The sequence below is a fragment of the Balaenoptera borealis genome, assembly GCF_965194805.1.
Source record: "Balaenoptera borealis genome assembly, chromosome: 10".
In the NCBI taxonomy this organism is placed as follows: Eukaryota; Metazoa; Chordata; class Mammalia; order Artiodactyla; family Balaenopteridae; genus Balaenoptera; species Balaenoptera borealis.
In genome coordinates, this window is record NC_138874.1 from 57644328 (window position 1) to 57661620 (window position 17293).

The 17293-nt window shown below is 36.3% G+C and overlaps 1 protein-coding gene across 2 annotated transcripts in view; it reads right to left on the bottom strand.

Annotated features, from left to right (window-relative positions):
* MICU1 (mitochondrial calcium uptake 1) overlaps positions 1–17293 on the bottom strand; it is a 215715-nt gene that overhangs the window by 76183 nt on the left and 122239 nt on the right. For both annotated transcript variants that reach the window (XM_082406888.1, XM_082406887.1), the window contains 2 exons: positions 8225–8307; positions 2641–2838 (listed from right to left, as the gene is read on the bottom strand). In XM_082406888.1, the coding sequence (XP_082263014.1) occupies positions 2641–2838; positions 8225–8307 (281 nt within the window). The remainder of the gene's footprint in view (positions 1–2640; positions 2839–8224; positions 8308–17293) is intronic.

Below are 17293 nucleotides of genomic sequence, written 5' to 3' on the forward strand. Positions count from 1 at the left end.
TCTGGGGGAAGACACAATTCAGCCTATAAGAAACATCATCTCACTTAATCATCACCGTGTTGTATAAATGAGGATATAGGCTTTGAGAGAATAAATAACTCATCGAATGTCAGATAGCCAGTAAGTGGTAGAAAGAAAATTTTAACCAAGGTCTCGTTATGAGTACACCAAAGCCTTTGCTCTTTCTGCTATTCACACCTCCTCAAAGAATTACACATCTAGTTGGGAAGACACAGTACTGATTGATGAAACTTTGAATATGGGGCTTATTGATAAGGAGGCACTTATTCATTGAACTTGTGTATTATATGGAAAGAAGGGACTCAGGATTACTAAACATTTATGTAATAAATAGAATATTTATTACGTTTTAGGCTGGGTTCTTTCACAAAAGAGTCTATTGGTTCCCTTACAGGAGGAATTGCTGATTGTCAAACAGAACAGTCTTGGTATGTCTTGGCCCAAAGCCTACAGATGATCCAAGTCAATGTCAAATACAAGAGGGCTTTCTAGAATAAATATCTTAGATATATTCTTTTAGATCTCTTTTCTTCTGCATTTGGGTGTAGGTTATGTGCAGGTATACATGTATGAAATCCCTAATCTGCTTCATAACATTCTACATTTATCTGCTTTATAACATTCTACATTTATCTGCTTTGTAACATTCGTTGGCAATCTACACAATATGTTAGTGGGCTTTAAGCTCTATAGCATCTCAGGATAAAAGACAAAAGTCCCATGCTCTGTCTCTGGAGACTCCATCCAGGAATGACTGTCAGGCTAGATTGTGGTGAAGCAGGCATCTGCTCCATGCTCTGATAACCTTGTATTGTTGTTTAAAGTTTGTTAAAAGTACCATTCTAGCTTGTGCTTTATTCTCTAACTACATTTGATGGATGTATACTATATGTTAAATTGTAATTACATAATTAATAAGTTAAATAATTTACACTCCTAGATTATGTTATAATGCTTCCAAAGAAGACCATTACAGGTATGCATACTATGGCATAGGTCTAGAATCCTGGTACATACCAACTCTTACACAAAAACTGTTGGACTCCTCAAAGACGGAAGTGAAACTCCCATGTGAAAGATGTCCTCCTTATACTACCAGGAAAGAAACAAAGACAGGCAACTGTGGACAAGTAACTAAAATATATGGGGGACTAAAGGAAGATAAGAATTATTTTAACAAGATCTGTTTGTACAAATTACTCTCGACTTTGACTCCCCTTTTCTGGTGATAAGAATGCAAACTTCACAAAGCTAAGTTGCCTCTCTTTGTTCAACTTAGTATATAAACAATTAGGCCTAGCCACTTCATTGGATCTTCATTTTCCTATGGGGATTCTCATGTATGTGTAAAAATCTGTATACTTTTCTCTTGTTAATCTGTCTTATGTCAATTTAAGACTCAGGCCCAGGTGGAGACCCTAGGAGGGTAGAGGTAAAGTTTTGTGTCCCCTGCACTATATATACAATAAATATATAGTACTTACCATGCATTATAAGGGCTACAAGAGCCTCCTGAATTGTGGAAAACCATTATTTTGAGGTAAGTTCCTTGAATATTAATTATACCATTTCCAAAAAAAACAGTACAAAAGCACATTCCAAAGTTAGATCTGATTTTTAGTATGATCTATTCTGCTTTTCTCCTAGAGAATGAATATTAAACAGTGTTCTTACCAGTAATGGGAATTCAGTTGTGATTTTTCAAACTGTCTCAACTGAGGGAAGTGGGTGGAAGAGGTGGGAGTAGTATATTAGAATCTCCAGGGAAAAACAGGAGAGCAGATAGAGAAGTAATATTCAGAGTTTAAAAACAAAGCAGTGCTTTTCTCCAATACTTTTATGTGTTTTTAGTCATAGTATTTAATGTTTTGAAATTTCAAGTAACATTAAGGTAGGGCATATGTTAACCAAAAACAGAGGTTGAGGAACACCAGCATAAGGGAATTTTTAATAATCAGAGACTTCATTTTTTTGTCTCCAGACTAACGTGCATATAGAAGGCATTTAATGAACGTTTTGAACTGAACAGACTCAGTAGCCAATTAACCCCAAACATACTTAATTCAACAAGTACACACATAGAAAAAGGTAATGCTCTTACAGAGTTGTGTCCAGGAACTGAACACCATGATGGTCTAAACTTTAAGTGGAAAAGTAAATCCCCAAACCCAGTATGACACCTTTGTAACTCTGAGCACATATATTTTTATTTCTGACATTTTGTGTTTCCAGCTGTTACTACCTTTGTAAACTTTCATAGAAAGAGCTCCTTATTATCCCCCTCTCCTTACCTCTTTGGTGCCTTCTACACAATAAACATACATGCTCAGGTTGAGAACTGCTCTGACCCCTGAACTTCTTTTTCCTCAAGCTGAGTATCCAAAGACAACTAAGATTTTCAATTTAGACTTTTTTGGCTTTCAGTCCCAGAACAAACTTATTGTAAGACATATTATTTCCTACTGCTGTCAGGCTGTAGATCACTGATAAGGCTCAAACCAATCAGTTCTCATGGTTGGAGGTAGATTGAAAGAATACTTATAGTGCAGGCCCCTCCCAACCCAGCAGCTCTACGTGCATACATGATGGACAGTGCCCTGAAGTCCAAGGAATACCTACTTCCAGCTTCAGAACATCGTGCTGAAGTTTACGCTGAAATTCAAGGAAGTTTTTGATTGTCAGCTTCCCCTTGAGATCAGCTCCAAAAAAGTAGGTTGTGAGGGCTGAACACAAGCCAGACTTGAGGGTGTTACCAGTTGTAGAACGATCTCTGTGACGCATTCCCATGCTGGTTTGGGAGCGAATGATGCTCTGAACCTAATGGAGAAGGAAACCCCCGTCCAGAAAAACATTACAAGGTGGAAAATATGGAAAAGTAAGAATAGTAACTGACTATCGACTGCTTACTGTTTGCCTACACTGTGCTACAATGCTCTCTTTTAATGCTCACAACAGTCCTATGAGATAAGCCCCATGATTATTCTCATTTTACAGATGAGGAATTTGAGGTACACTATTAAATAACTTGCTTGAGGTCAAGTAGCTAGCAAATAATTGAACTGGTATTCTAACACACATGCTTGACACCTTTATAATTGGGATACCTTTTAAAATCTCTCTTTAGAAAAAAGTATGCATTTGTTTTAGGCTCAAAACCTCACATACAACATTAAACTAATCATCAACCTCACAGTAATACCTTCCATATCTCAGGAGACGTTTAAAAATTTCACACTTCTCACTACTGACTCTCCAGTTGTGATGAGAGGCAGTATAGCTATAGGCAAATACTTGATATCACATAGATATTGAGATAACACATTTATTAGAATGATAATGTGAAACATAAAGTTGGTATGAAGTAATTCTCCAAGAGAAGATGGGGAATTAGTTTAATCTTTGAGAAGTTTTAAATGAGCTTTTGAAAACAAACAACCCAATCCAAAAATGGGCAGAAGACCTAAATAGACATTTCTCCAAAGAAGATATACAGATTGCCAATAAACACATGAAAGGATGCTCAACATCACTAATCATTAGAGAAATGCAAATCAAAACTACAATGAGGTATCACCTCACACCAGTCAGAATGGCCATCATCAAAAAATCTACAAACAATAAACACTGGAGAGGGTGTGGAGAAAAGGGAACCCTCTTGCACTGTTGGTGGGAATGTAAATTGATACAGCCACTATGGAGAACAGTATGGAGGTTCCTTAAAAAACTAAAAATAGAACTACCATAGGACCCAGCAATCCCACTACTGGGCATATATCCTGAGAAAACCATAATTCAAAAAGAGTCATGTACCACAATGTTCATTGCAGCTCTACTTACAATAGCCCGCACATGGAAGCAACCTAAGTGTCCATCGACAGATGAATGGATAAAGAAGATGTGGCACATATATACAATGGAATATTACTCAGCCATAAAAAGAAACGAAATTGAGTTATTTGTAGTGAGGTGGATGGACCTAGAGACTGTCACACAGAGTGAAGTGTAAGTCAGAAAGCGAAAAACAAATACTGTATGGTAACACATATATATGGAATCTAAAAAAAAAAATGGTTCTGAAGAACCTAGGGGCAGGACAGGAATAAAGACGCAGACATAGAGAATGGATTTGAGGACACGGGGAGGGGGAAGGGTAAGCTGGGACGAAGTGAGAGAGTGGCATGGACATATATACACTACCAAATGTAGAATAGATAGCTAGTGGGAAGCAGCTGCATAGCACAGGGAGATCAGCTCGGTGCTTTGTGACCACCTAGAGGGGTGGGATAGGGAGGATGGGAGGGAGACTCAAGAGGGAGGAGATATGGTGATATAAGTATATGTATAGCTGATTCACTTTGTTATAAAGCAGAAACTAACACACCATTGTAAAGCAATTATACTCCAATAAAGATGTTTAAAAAAAAAAAAAATACAAAAAAAATACAAAAAAAAAACAACAACGAGTTTTTGAGAAAGAATAATTTGGGGGACTAGCAACCATGGCCTAACAATATAAAATGAGCTTTTTGAGGCAAGTCTATGATTGATAAAGCATTTTTTTCACAAGTTCCTGCAATCTTTTCTACCTCTTAACAAGCTAAAAAAACAACTATTCAGAATAATTAAAATTGTGATATGTAAGGATAGATAATAAAGGTATATTATATAAATAAATAATATATATAGCCTTGTGGATAATGATTTTTAAATTGCCAAATTAGAAAAGCATAATACTTAAAAACAAGATTTGTAACAATGGATTTCCATGGTTAAGTGTCTTTTATTTGTTTTATTTATTACCTATGACCATAAAAAGACTTATTTAACACAATTTAAAAGTCTCTGGCTCTAAAAGGTAAAAGTAGTATAATGGAAAGACACAAGATGGGGAATCAGGACACACAGGGTCTAATTCTGTTGCTCTGCAGTGAAAGCACAATTTATGCAGTTCATTTAACTTCTTTGGGCCTTAGTTTTCTCATTGGAAAAGTTCACGGTTAGAGATCATTGTCTCTAAGTCTCCTTATAACTCTAGGTTAATATCATAAATGCTTCTGATTATGATTTTTTTCTGGGTTCATGTTTTATCATGTAAATAAGATTTCTTGACATTTGTTTTTCATGCACATGGAGACTTGAAAGATAGGTATACAATAGATTTTAAAATTATTTAAGTTGAAGTTTTTTAGACATTAAATTGAAATACAGGATAATCAGTACAGTGCTGCTTCTATTTGAAGGCAATACACAATTCATTTTCTCTGCCTGGGTGTGAGAACTGAAGAATTTTCCAATAGCAGTGAACCAGTATTGAGCATCAACGTCAAGACCTGTCATGATTTAAATTTTGTCTGTGCTATAATATTGCAGCTTATACCCTTCCTATGGTGGAAATGTGTATGTTAGCTTCAAAAGTGTGGTGCTGAAGAGTGTATGTGGAAATTTCATTCCTTTCTTCTGTCTCACAACTCATACTTTCATACTAAAGAAACATTTCTGTCACAGCCTCAGGTGAATGTAGCCCAAACAGTTATGAGATTTTTAAAAATATATCTTTTGCTAGGTTAGTTCTGTTTTATGATCTGCTATGAAATGGGTTAAAGAAAAGGATCTGGGGGCTTCCCTGGTGGCACAGTGGTTAAGAATCTGCCTGCCAATGCTGGGGACATGGGTTCAAGCCCTGGTCCGGGAAGATCCCATCTGCTGTGGAGCAACTAAGCCCGTGCGCCACAACTACTGAGCCTGCGCTCTACAGCCCGTGAGCCACAACTACTGAGCCCACATGCCACAACTACTGAAGTCCGCGCGCCTAGAGCCTGTGCTCTGCAACAAGAGAAGCCACCGCAATGAGAAGCCCGTGCACTGCAAATGAAGAGTAGCCCCCGCTCACCGCAACTAGAGAAAGCCCACGTGCAGCAATGAAGACCCAGTGCGGCCCAAAATAAATAAATAAAATAAATAAATTTATAAAAAAAGAAAAGAAAGGTCAGAGAAAACTTACACTATTTACAGTTGAGTAATGCTTTTTAGTAATTTATGTTTATGCATGATCAAAGTGATTTTTGAAAAAGATGAATAAAAGTAATATTAGGTATTAGTTTGCTTCACACCACATTGACTTTGAAGATACACAATGATGAAATATGTGTGTCCTCATACTGGTTCTGTTTAACTTTTTTTGTAAGCTTGACAAATTTACCGTCAAGAAAATACCTATTTAGCTGGAAATCAAAGTTTGAATGTTTTAAAGCTTAGTGCACTTTCAACTTAAAAGAATTATTATATTGCCCAAAAATGTAAAATGTAGAACGATGAAGCAGAGAAACTTCTAATGAGAGCTATTCACTCCTGAACCACCTTATAATTATTTTTGTTTCTCTAAAGAGTTTTTACATCAAAATTTCTTGTGATCAATGTTACAAGTTCCATCAGTTTAACAAGGCCAGTTATCAAGGGATCATATTAGATGAAATTAATACTCCTTTCTCCGTCAAGTGAGCAGAATGGTGGAGTGACTGCTCCAAGTCATTCAGCATTTCAACAGCAATGCCAAAAATGTTGGTGAGGATGTGGAGAAAAGGGAATCCTCAGGCACTAGTGGGAATGTAAACTGGCGTAGCCAGTATGGAAAACAGCATGAAGATTCCTCAAAACATTAAGACTAGAGCTACCATATGATCCAGCAATTCCACTTCTGAGTATTTATCCAAAGGAAACCAATCACTATGTTGAAGAGATATCTTCAGCCCCACCACCATATTCATTGCAGCATTATTTACAATAGCCAGGACATGGAAACAACCTAAGTGTCCACTGGCAGATGAATGGATAAAGAAAATATGATACACTCACACACACACACACACACTGGAATGTTATTCAGACATAAAAAAAGAAGTAAATCCTGCCATTTGTGATAACACGGATGAACGCTGAGGGCATTATGCTAGATGAAATAAGCCAGACAGAGAAAGGCAAATACTGTATGATCTCACTTATATGTGGAATCCAAAAAAAAGCTGAACTCACAGACACAGAGAACAGATTGTTGGTTGCCAGAAGCAGGGGATGGAGGGTGGGCAAAATGAGTGAAGGTGGTCTAAACTTCCACTTATAAGATAAATAAGCCTTGGGGATATAAGCATGGAGACTATAGTTAACAAAACTAAATTGTATATTTGAAAGTTGCTAAGAGAGGAGATCTTAAAAGTTCTCATCACAAGAAAAAAAACTAACTATGTGTGGTGATGAATATTAACTAAATTTATTGTGGTAATCATTTCAAAGTATATACATAGGTCAAATCATTATGTCATACACCTAAAACAATGTTATATGTTAACTATATCTCAATAAAAATAAAATAGTTCTGTGTAAAATAAAATTAAAAATACCAAAATAAGTTCTATTTATAATCATTTGAGGCCACCTGGTAACACCAGTGACGTGCAGAATTATGAAAAGTGAAGGTATTAGATGGACATAGCTTGCAAATTTGAATAAATATCTGTAGGTATTTTGAAACATTTGTCTCTATGCATTTCTTATTTAAAGATACACTATTCCTGATACTTTCTCCCACTTCCTTTTTGCCCCTTTACTCATTGTGAATACAAAAATGTTATCTCCCACATATACATTTTTTTCTGTTTTGAAACCACTTCTACCAATCATAATAATTATACCTGGAGAGATACTATGGCCCTCCAAGAACAGAAGTTTGATGGAAATGTAATCTCTTCCTAGGATTCAGAAGAAACTATATACTTTTATGGCTGGAACCTGCTACAGTAAAAGGCATCGTACCATTTTTCCTTCTCTTACAGCAATCCTTTCAGAACATATGTCATTCATCCTTGTATTCTGGAACTGCCTGGCACAAAGGAGCTATTTAATAAATGTTGATTGAATATATGATTGAATAACCACAACTTAGCCTCTCAGCATTAGAGTCTAATTCATGTTGGGGAATCAGAGCAACATTGACCTTAATAATATGCTCAAATAATTCCTTACATTTAGAGTAAAAACAAACAAAAAACCTCACCTATTAAAAGTGGAGATAATTCTGAAAAATGATACCTTAGGTACTTCAAAAATTGGATAGCATCAGAATATACTGACCAAGGCCACAGTAACTCCAAGGCACATGAAAATGTGTTAAATATTAATGTATTCAAAGGAAATTTCCAGGAAAACTTACCTGTTCAAACTCCTCCATGTCTACTTCTCCATCTCCATTCAAGTCAAACATCTTGAAGGCAATTTCAAAATTTCTCTGAGGAGCTGCAAGTTAGGAAGGAAGGAAGGACAGGAGGGAAGGAGGAAGAAAAAAGAAAAATATTTAGAAGGTATCGACCAAAAATAATCATTCCTTTAAGAAAAAAAGATAAACATTAAAATGTAATATCAAGGCACAGAATGCCACCATATGTATCTTAATCAACCTTTTAGCAATAGTCCTTAAAACCAAAAGAGAATTTTACCATGGCCAGTAAAGATAGCACTTGTCTATCTTTGTGTTTCAACACTCTCTTAAATACTTCAGCTTTGCTTTCTTAGAAACCATCCTCTCTTAACTGAATAATATTAACGTCGTTCTGTTACTTAAATATAGTGTTATTTATCTGGGCATGAAAGTCTATTTGGGGTGAGATATACTGCTGCAAAGTAAGAAGCTGAAACTCTAAGTCTTTGTCTTGCCTCTTTAAAACAAGCTAGCTTTCTACTTTGTTTTTTCTAGTCTCTCCACTGTAAGTACAATCAGGAGTTCAGTGGATATCATTCTGCCAACAGGTTATTATCTACACCGCTCTACTCAATGTCACTATAGCTCTGTGGTAAGGCAGAAAAGCACACTGTCAGCTACCCAGCCCCCTATTTTAACCATGTCAGCTGGGTACACAAATTACTAAGCAAAGTACACTTAAATGTTTAAAAAACAAAATGAAAAGTGCAAAGCTTGAGAAGACAGTATATATTTTTTCCCTTAAGTGAATGATGAAAGTGTTTCAAGACTTCTTTAATGTTCCTAGGTTAATCAAAATAAAATTAATATATTTGTGCATCAGGATAAAATATAAATAGAACAGCCCTCTTTCCTTACCAATGCTAAACGTTCTAGTAAAGAAAACTAGGGACTTCCCTGGCAGTCCAGTGGTTAGGACTTGGCACTGTCACTGCAGGGGCCTGGGTTTGATCACTGGTCGGGGAACTAAGATGCCACAGGCCACGTCGCGTGGCCAAAAAAAGAAAAGAAAACTAAGTCGTTTACCTCCTTCCTTTGGTGCTTCAAATTTATATAGCTATAGAGAATAAATCGAAATAAAATTTCCTATATATCCTAATACTACTGAATTAAATTTTCAGTTAATATCACTTTTAGTAAAAAAAAAATAATAATAATTAAAGATTATATGTAGACAGAAGAGTAAAAAAGGGCTTAGTGTATTATGCATTGTTGTAGAGAGTCCATATTCCCATCATGCTCATGAATTTGTCAGTATCAACACTTTCTAGGCTTAAATTCCATTTTCAGCTAGCCAGACAACTAGGTGGGTAAGTTCCTGGTTTTTAGTTGCCTGGTGAATCATGTGCTTGTCAGTTTCCAATTGCCTGTTTCACTTGATAATGTCTTCCAACAGGTTTGCTCTTCTTAGGTCACCAGTATGATTGCTGAGAAGGATGCAGTGGGGGGGATTAGATTTTCGTATATTTATTGTCACTTCTTAAATTATTCCTACCTGTCTGGATGCTATCTTTTACTGAAGAGTTACTATGTACCAAGCATTGGGCTGGATAATTTTAAGCTGTTATCTGATTTTGTATTCTCAATCTTGAAAATTTTATTTCTTTCTTAATTTTCTTAACAGAGTAGGAAATTGGGGCTCAAAGTCACTAAATGACTAGCTCAAAATCACACAGCTAATAGGCAGCGGAACTGGTAAGTGAACCTAGGTCAACACTGACTCCAAAGGCCATAAATTTTTCATTATGTTCCACAGCCTCCAATATGAAGACAGTGGTACTTAAAATAATAAACCAATACTCTTTATTCTGGTATGTTTTGACTTAGAAACAAAACAACCAAACATGACTCACTGGTTATGTCAGTCTCTGCAATAGCTCAGAGTTTCAAGTGGTCCATCTAAAGGATTTACCTGATATCAAAGAAACATTGCATGTGCAGAGCTCAGTAGTTTAAGCTTGGTTGCACTCATAGGCATAGACAACATCAGATTCTCTGATAGACTTGTCACATATTTTTAAAAATTCTAAATATGAATTTCTTTAAACAGGAGTGCCTCCCTGTTCTCCCCTATTGTCTCAAACTTGGCCCACTGCACTCACATACATTATTTGCCTAATCCTTAAAGATACTTGAAATTGTAACAACTGCAGACAATATGAGGTCACTGAAAGTTTTAAGTGGAGGAGTGCCACAATCACACAGGCATTCAGAAAGAATTTCTCTGGCTACAGTGTGAAGGATGAGTTGGAAAACAAGAACCAGCCTCAGAGAAGATCATAAAAGCTCTTGTAAATGTTGCAAATGTGAACTGAGGTGATGGCAGTGGTCATGGAAAGAAGGAAAGGTATCTGAAATAACTTGAGGCAGAAAGTATATAACTTAATGATTAATTAGCTGTGATGAGTTAAGAGTGAAAAAGGCGGACAGCATGACTGGCTTAGGCTACCAGGTAGCCTGCATATCACTAATCAAGAGATAAAAAGAATAGAAAAGGTTTGAGAAAAAAAATGAATTCAGATAGGACCTGCTGAATTCAAGGAGTCCATAGCATATTCAGATGAAAATGTTCAGGAGATAGGTGGAAATATGGGTCTAAAGCTTAGAAGAGAGAGGTTAAAGCTGGGAATCATTAGCATAAATATGTTAGCCGCAAAGACCTGAAATGAAGTTGTCCATGGAGAACTGAAGGTTGAAGAGAAGGGTAAAGAAAGGGTAGAATGAGTTGGAAACCAATATTTAAGGTGAAAGGAAAGAGCGAGGAAGCAGTGACAGAGGAGGCGGTATCACAACATCAAGAGAAATGTGGTCCAAATGAATAGAAATAGGGAAAGATCTGGCCAGAAGCAGTCAAAGTGTTGCTACTCCTGAATTAAAGCAGCATTCTCATTCCCTATCTCCACTGATTACAGAGGGGACACAGAGTTCTTAAAATTTTAGCTTTATCATGATCTGTTATTCCTACTGTCCTGTGAGTTCTGTGACGGCATATGCCCAGTCATTTAAATGACTGAATGAGTTATTATGGCAAATCATACTTATATATTCTCCTACAACTAAGGTTAAATTCACTTTACCAAACAAAGCACATCCTGTACTGCTTGAGGTTTCTATATCTTTTTATCCTGGCTTACTCCCAAACAGAGTATCTGCTTTATGTGGAGCGACTCAGAATGTTTATTAAAGAATATGTGCTGACACTTTCAGGCTGAGCTCCTGTGCCCTGGTCACTGATAATGGCAAGTCAGGGCAGCAGCCGTGCACACTCTCATTTAGGCCTTAGCAGTGTATCAGGCAAGGTCCTTCAAGGAGTAGTTCTCTCAGTCTATTCAATCTTCATCTGCTGACCACGTCAAAGCACTTAAGTAAAAAACCAGCTTGCTTTAAGTGAAACATGCTACACAGGAATATGCTGCTAGGCAATTTTCTCATACTCTCCTGTCTCCCTTTAAATGTAGGCTTTGGAGTAATTTTTAAATCTAGCTGCTCTGGAAAGCTAAAGGTGTCTTGAGTTTACATTAATTCACAACCCATTTCCATAGAAAGGTAGAGAGAGAGGAATTCTTTTGAATTCCAGGCTGCTTGTAGAGTGACAGTGAAGCTCTGCTCTGCCCGCTCCTTGTGTTAATGGCTTAATCTACTTCCTGCACATCAATTTCTAAAACAATTATACATTGGAACTGATCAAAACAATGGAATTCTATACAAAGTTCATCACTATACATCTTTTACTCATAATTCCATGATAGTCTTTGCTATAAGTAAATGGAGATACATTAGATCTGTTCTAGTTAAGAATAAAACATTTTTACATTATTCTATCATTGACAATAATGACAACAGCAATAACAACTCTAGACTTGTTCAAAGCACAGTAGATTTTTCTACATTGTTTTAGTAATAAGAAAAAAAAACGTTTTTCTATGTGTGGTAAGTCAAATAATCAGATAGCAACAACACTACCTGTCTCAAGATTTTCATGACTTTCACTTATTTTTCTTTAATAGAAATGCAAAAGACTTGGGCTCTAATTCTGGCTTTTCCACAACATAATGAGTCATTATGCCTTAAATTCTCTTTTGGTAGTACTGACGGAATGAACAACAACAAAAAAATGGACAGGTTATAACATCAACAAGTTTCTTATTTTCTTTTTTTTTATAAATTTATTTATTTATTTATTTATTTTTGGCTGTGTTGGGTCTTCGTTTCTGCGTGAGGGCTTTCCCCAGTTGCGGCGAGCGGGCACCACTCTTCATCGCGGTGCACGGGCCTCTCACTATCGCGGCCTCTCTTGTTGCGGAGCACAGGCTCCAGACGCGCAGGCTCAGTAGTTGTGGCTCACGGGCCCAGGTGCTCCGCGGCATGTGGGATCTTCCCAGACCAGGGCTCGAACCCGTGTCCCCTGCATTGGCAGGCAGATTCTCAACCACTGCGCCAGCAGGGAAGCCCAGTTTCTTATTTTCTGTTGGTTTGATTCTCCTACCACAAAATTCCCACCTCTACCATTCCTGTTTTAAAATGATGCATAGGACAAATGAGGTAATTAATATGCAATATCAGAGAACTCTGAGTTAGAAAAAAACTTCATATAATATGACGCACCTCTCTTCAATGATGAACCTGCCTACTGAATTTATAAGGATGATCACACAGCCTCTGATTATTTCTGAGAGGGAGGTCACCACTTCTGCGGTGTAACCATTGTTGGCCATATTAATTGAACTTTTTTCCTCATGCAGAGCCCAAATCTAATTCTTTGTAGCTCTTACAAATTGTCCTAATTTAATTTTCTAGAGAAATAAAAAAATATAACTGCTTCCTCATATATGCTGGCCCTCTGAATACATAAAAGCATAGTGTCATGTCTCTACTAAAGGTTTCTCAGAACTTGTTTCCAGAACTTCAACATCCTAATAGCCCTCTCTAGGGTACTTTAGATGGCCAATGCCTCCCATAAATGCAGTATTCTAAACATAGTTAATTCTGGAATGACTTATCCTTTCTAGTAACAATAGGACTTCTTCTTTGCAGACTAATATATTAACATTTTTCTTATATGAGGGCTTAGTGTCTTGTTTTCTCACATTAGGCTTGGGGAAAGGAGAAGAAAAACCTGCAAGATGAGGTTTCAAAAAAGTGCCCCTCTCTCAATTCTTCTGAATTCCTCAAGGTATGATGCCTAGGTGCAGCCTGGAAGAATCTTTCTGCCCTTTTTACACAGAGTGGAGAAAAAAAGTTCCTATGGTATGATGCATTGTAGTTGTACTATAGCATTTCCTTGGGATGATTTAGCTTCCAAAGAAGGGTGCTACATTAAATGAAAATGTCCTAAGAATTTTTTTAAAAACATACTTAAGCAACAGCAGATCAATTTTCTTTTCAATGACCTAATTGCCTTCTAAGTCTGATTTGACTTCTGTTAGTAACTATTTTACAGGTACTCTTTGATAATCTATTAGTCTCTTCAGCATTTTCTAATATTAGGTTTCATGATAAGAGCCAGTCTAACATTATACCTAGTAAAAGGACTGCAGATATTTGAAAAACAGAAGACTTACAGAATGATAAAAGATAAGGACAAAGTCAAGGAATATTTCCTTTCATAAAGCTATGTATCTTATTTAATTTTTATACACAGTTAACTTTGTATAAAGGTGTATTTATGTGAAGCAAGGCATAGCATGAACAATATCAGTGGCTCAAAAATTTAACAATTACACTTTCTGCATCAACTCAGAAGTCCCATAGTCAGGCTTGCCCTCATCATTGTCTTGTAGAATTATCTATTGACCAAAATATCCACTATTAATCATGCCATCTGAAGTCAATGGTGATGATGAGAATAACTATGGCATTTTGCTCTGAAATCAGGCAAATGATTATTCTTGAAATGCAAGATCTGAAATGGCAAATAAAAAAAAATCCACATCTACTATAATTGGTTATAGAAGACACTGTGTTATGATATAAAGTTAAAATCAAGGTTTTCGCTGTTGGTTGTGCTAGAATTACAATTTAAAACACTGTAGGGACTTCCCCGGTGGTCCAGTGGCTAAGACTCCGTGCTCCCAATGCAGGGGGCCGGGGTTCGATCCCTGGTCGGGGATCTAGATCCCACTTGCCACAACCAAGAGTTTGCATGCCACAACTAAAGATTCTGCATGCTGCAACTAGAAGATCCCGCATGCCACAACGAAGATCCCACGTACTGCAACTAAGACCCGGCACAGCCAAATAAATACATAAATATTTTTTAAAAAACACTGTAATAACTTTTTGACTATACTAACAAATTTTAGTTAATAACCATTTAGTGATTGAATATGCTCAAACATGGGTAAGTTATTTAGACTGTTTCCTGAATATGTTTTCTGTGGCTGTGCAGCTGTATGCTCCCATTAAATTGAAATACAGGGGGCCCAAACTACATAAAACAGTAAACATTCTACCACTTAAAATATCTAGTTTCTCCCATGATGTGCAATTTGAAATGATAAAATGATATGACATTTTTATTGCTAACTTTTGGAATACAATATCCAGAAAATTTCCTTAGTGGGGAAAAAAGAAAGACAATAAAGTGATCTGAAATAGCTGAAGTTCATGGTGCGTAAATGTAACAATCTAGTTTTTCTTCTTGGGCTTGCTCTTTTAACACAGGAAAGAAAAAAACCCTCCCCTGGTGAAATGACAAACACCACGGATAAAGAAAAACAGACCCCAACTATCCAGGAAGAAAAAAAAAAGTTATCATAAAGAAGAAAGTATTGGGTTGTATCATAATTCTCAACAACACTTGAACACTGCAGAGCAAGTTCTATAGTATAGAATCTTGAGGGAAAACAAATTTTATTTATTTATTTATTTATTTATAAAATTTATTTATTTGGCTGCACCAGATCTTAGTTGCAGCACATGGGATCTTTAGTTGTGGCACCAGGGAAGTCCTGGAAAAACAATTTTAATTTAAGAATTACATACAAGTCAACTCATCATTTACCTATATTAGCAACAGAAGACAGTCTCAGACAGGCAAGGACTTTGAAACTATATAATCCACAGATTCTTCCTAACAAAATTCCACAAAAAACAGTAACAAAAGTCTTAAGCAAGGATTGGTAAACTATGATCTGCTGGCTAGCCATTTGTTTATGTATTGCCATGGCTGCTTTTGAGGTACAAGGGCAGAAATGAGTAGCTGTGACAGAGACCTTATGGCCAGCAAGCCTAAAATAATTATCTTGCCCTTTAAGAAAAAGTTTGCCAACCCCTGGTTGAGGAAATTCTTCAGCCAACAATGACAAAAAAATCAATCAAAATAAATAAATAAAGATGGGGAAGATGAGATCAATTAAGAAATGAGCAGTAAATTAAGTGAGCAATAAAATCAGTAGAACAGAGTTAAGCTTAAATAATGGTTATTGATAAAATAATCATGGCATGTGGCACTTATTAAATGTTTATTATGTATCAGGCACTTTATATGAATTATTTAATCCTCCCAACCACTCTGTGACATTGTACTATTATACCCATCCCCTGCTAAAAAAGAGGAAACTAGGACTCCCCTGGAGGTCCAGTGGGTAAGACTCCACGCTCCCAATGCAGGGGGCCTGGGTTCGAACCCTGGTCAGGGAACTAGATCCTGCATGCATGCTGCAACTAAAAAGTCTGCATGCCACAACTAAAGATCCCACCTGCCGCAACTAAGACCCAGCACAGCCAAAATAAATAAATAAATATTTTTTAAAAAAATAGAGACTATTCTTAAAAAAAAAAAAAAAAAAAAGAGGAAACTAAGGTATTGGGTGTCCAGAGTCAAAGAGCCAGGATTCAAATGCAGACAGTCTACTAGAGTATGCACCACTCTTAGCCATTATATGAGAATGGCTATAAAATAATAAAGTATAAGATTATTAAAAATGTAAAAACTGTGTGGAGAGAAGAAAGTGAAAGGAAGATAAATTTCTTGACTTCCAATAGAAGACATCAAAAGAAACAGATGATTCTGTCCTAGATAAAAAAGCTACATACTGGGACTTCCCTGGTGGTCCAGTGGGTAAGACTCCATGCTCCCAATGCAGGGGGCCCGGAACTATCAGAGAACTGGTGGGGGAACTAGATCCCACATGCCACAACTAAAAGATCCTGCATGCCACAACTAAAAGATCCTGCATGCCACAACGAAGATCTTGCATGTGGCAAATAAGACCTAGTGCAGCTAAAAAAAAAAAAAAAAAAAAAAAAAAGCCACGTCTCCCCCCAACCCCCACAGATACATATACACATACACATTTAAATTAACTCAAAGATTACCACGAATAGGAGAGCATTAAAATTACTTGGGAGAGAAACCCAATGAATAAAGCAAAAGCTTAAAAGAAAAAAAAATGGAAAGAAAGCATAGAGAACAAGACATAAGGTGATAGATGTAAAAACAAATAAATCACAACAAAGTTAAATGAACTAAACTCCTCTATGAGAACACGTGCTCTCAGACTGGGTCTGTTATTTATAAGAAATATATTGAAAACAAAATAATATAGAAAGATAAAAAATAAGAGGAAATACAAGAAAACAAAACAGTAAGAAAGCAGAGGTGGTAATATTAATGAGACAGAAATGAACTAAGAGCAGAAGGATTAAGAACAAACACCATTTTTATAGTACTCATAAGTACCATCCATAATGAAAATCTATTATATATTTTTACGTACAGGACAACATCACATCAAAATATATAACAAAATATTAGTTAGATGTAAAGAATAAATTACAAAAATTACTGTAATATCTAAGCCTTTGACATATTTTGCAGAAAATTTAATGAGGTTATGGACACTATATAATACAAACTACAAGTTCAATTTAACAGATATATATTGAACATTGCTTTCTGGTAAACAGAGACTGCATATATTTTTTAAATCTTCAAGGGAAATTTAGAAGGACATTAGATATTAGTCGACATACACACACACACACAACACACACACACAACAAACACAAGTAAAAGAAGAA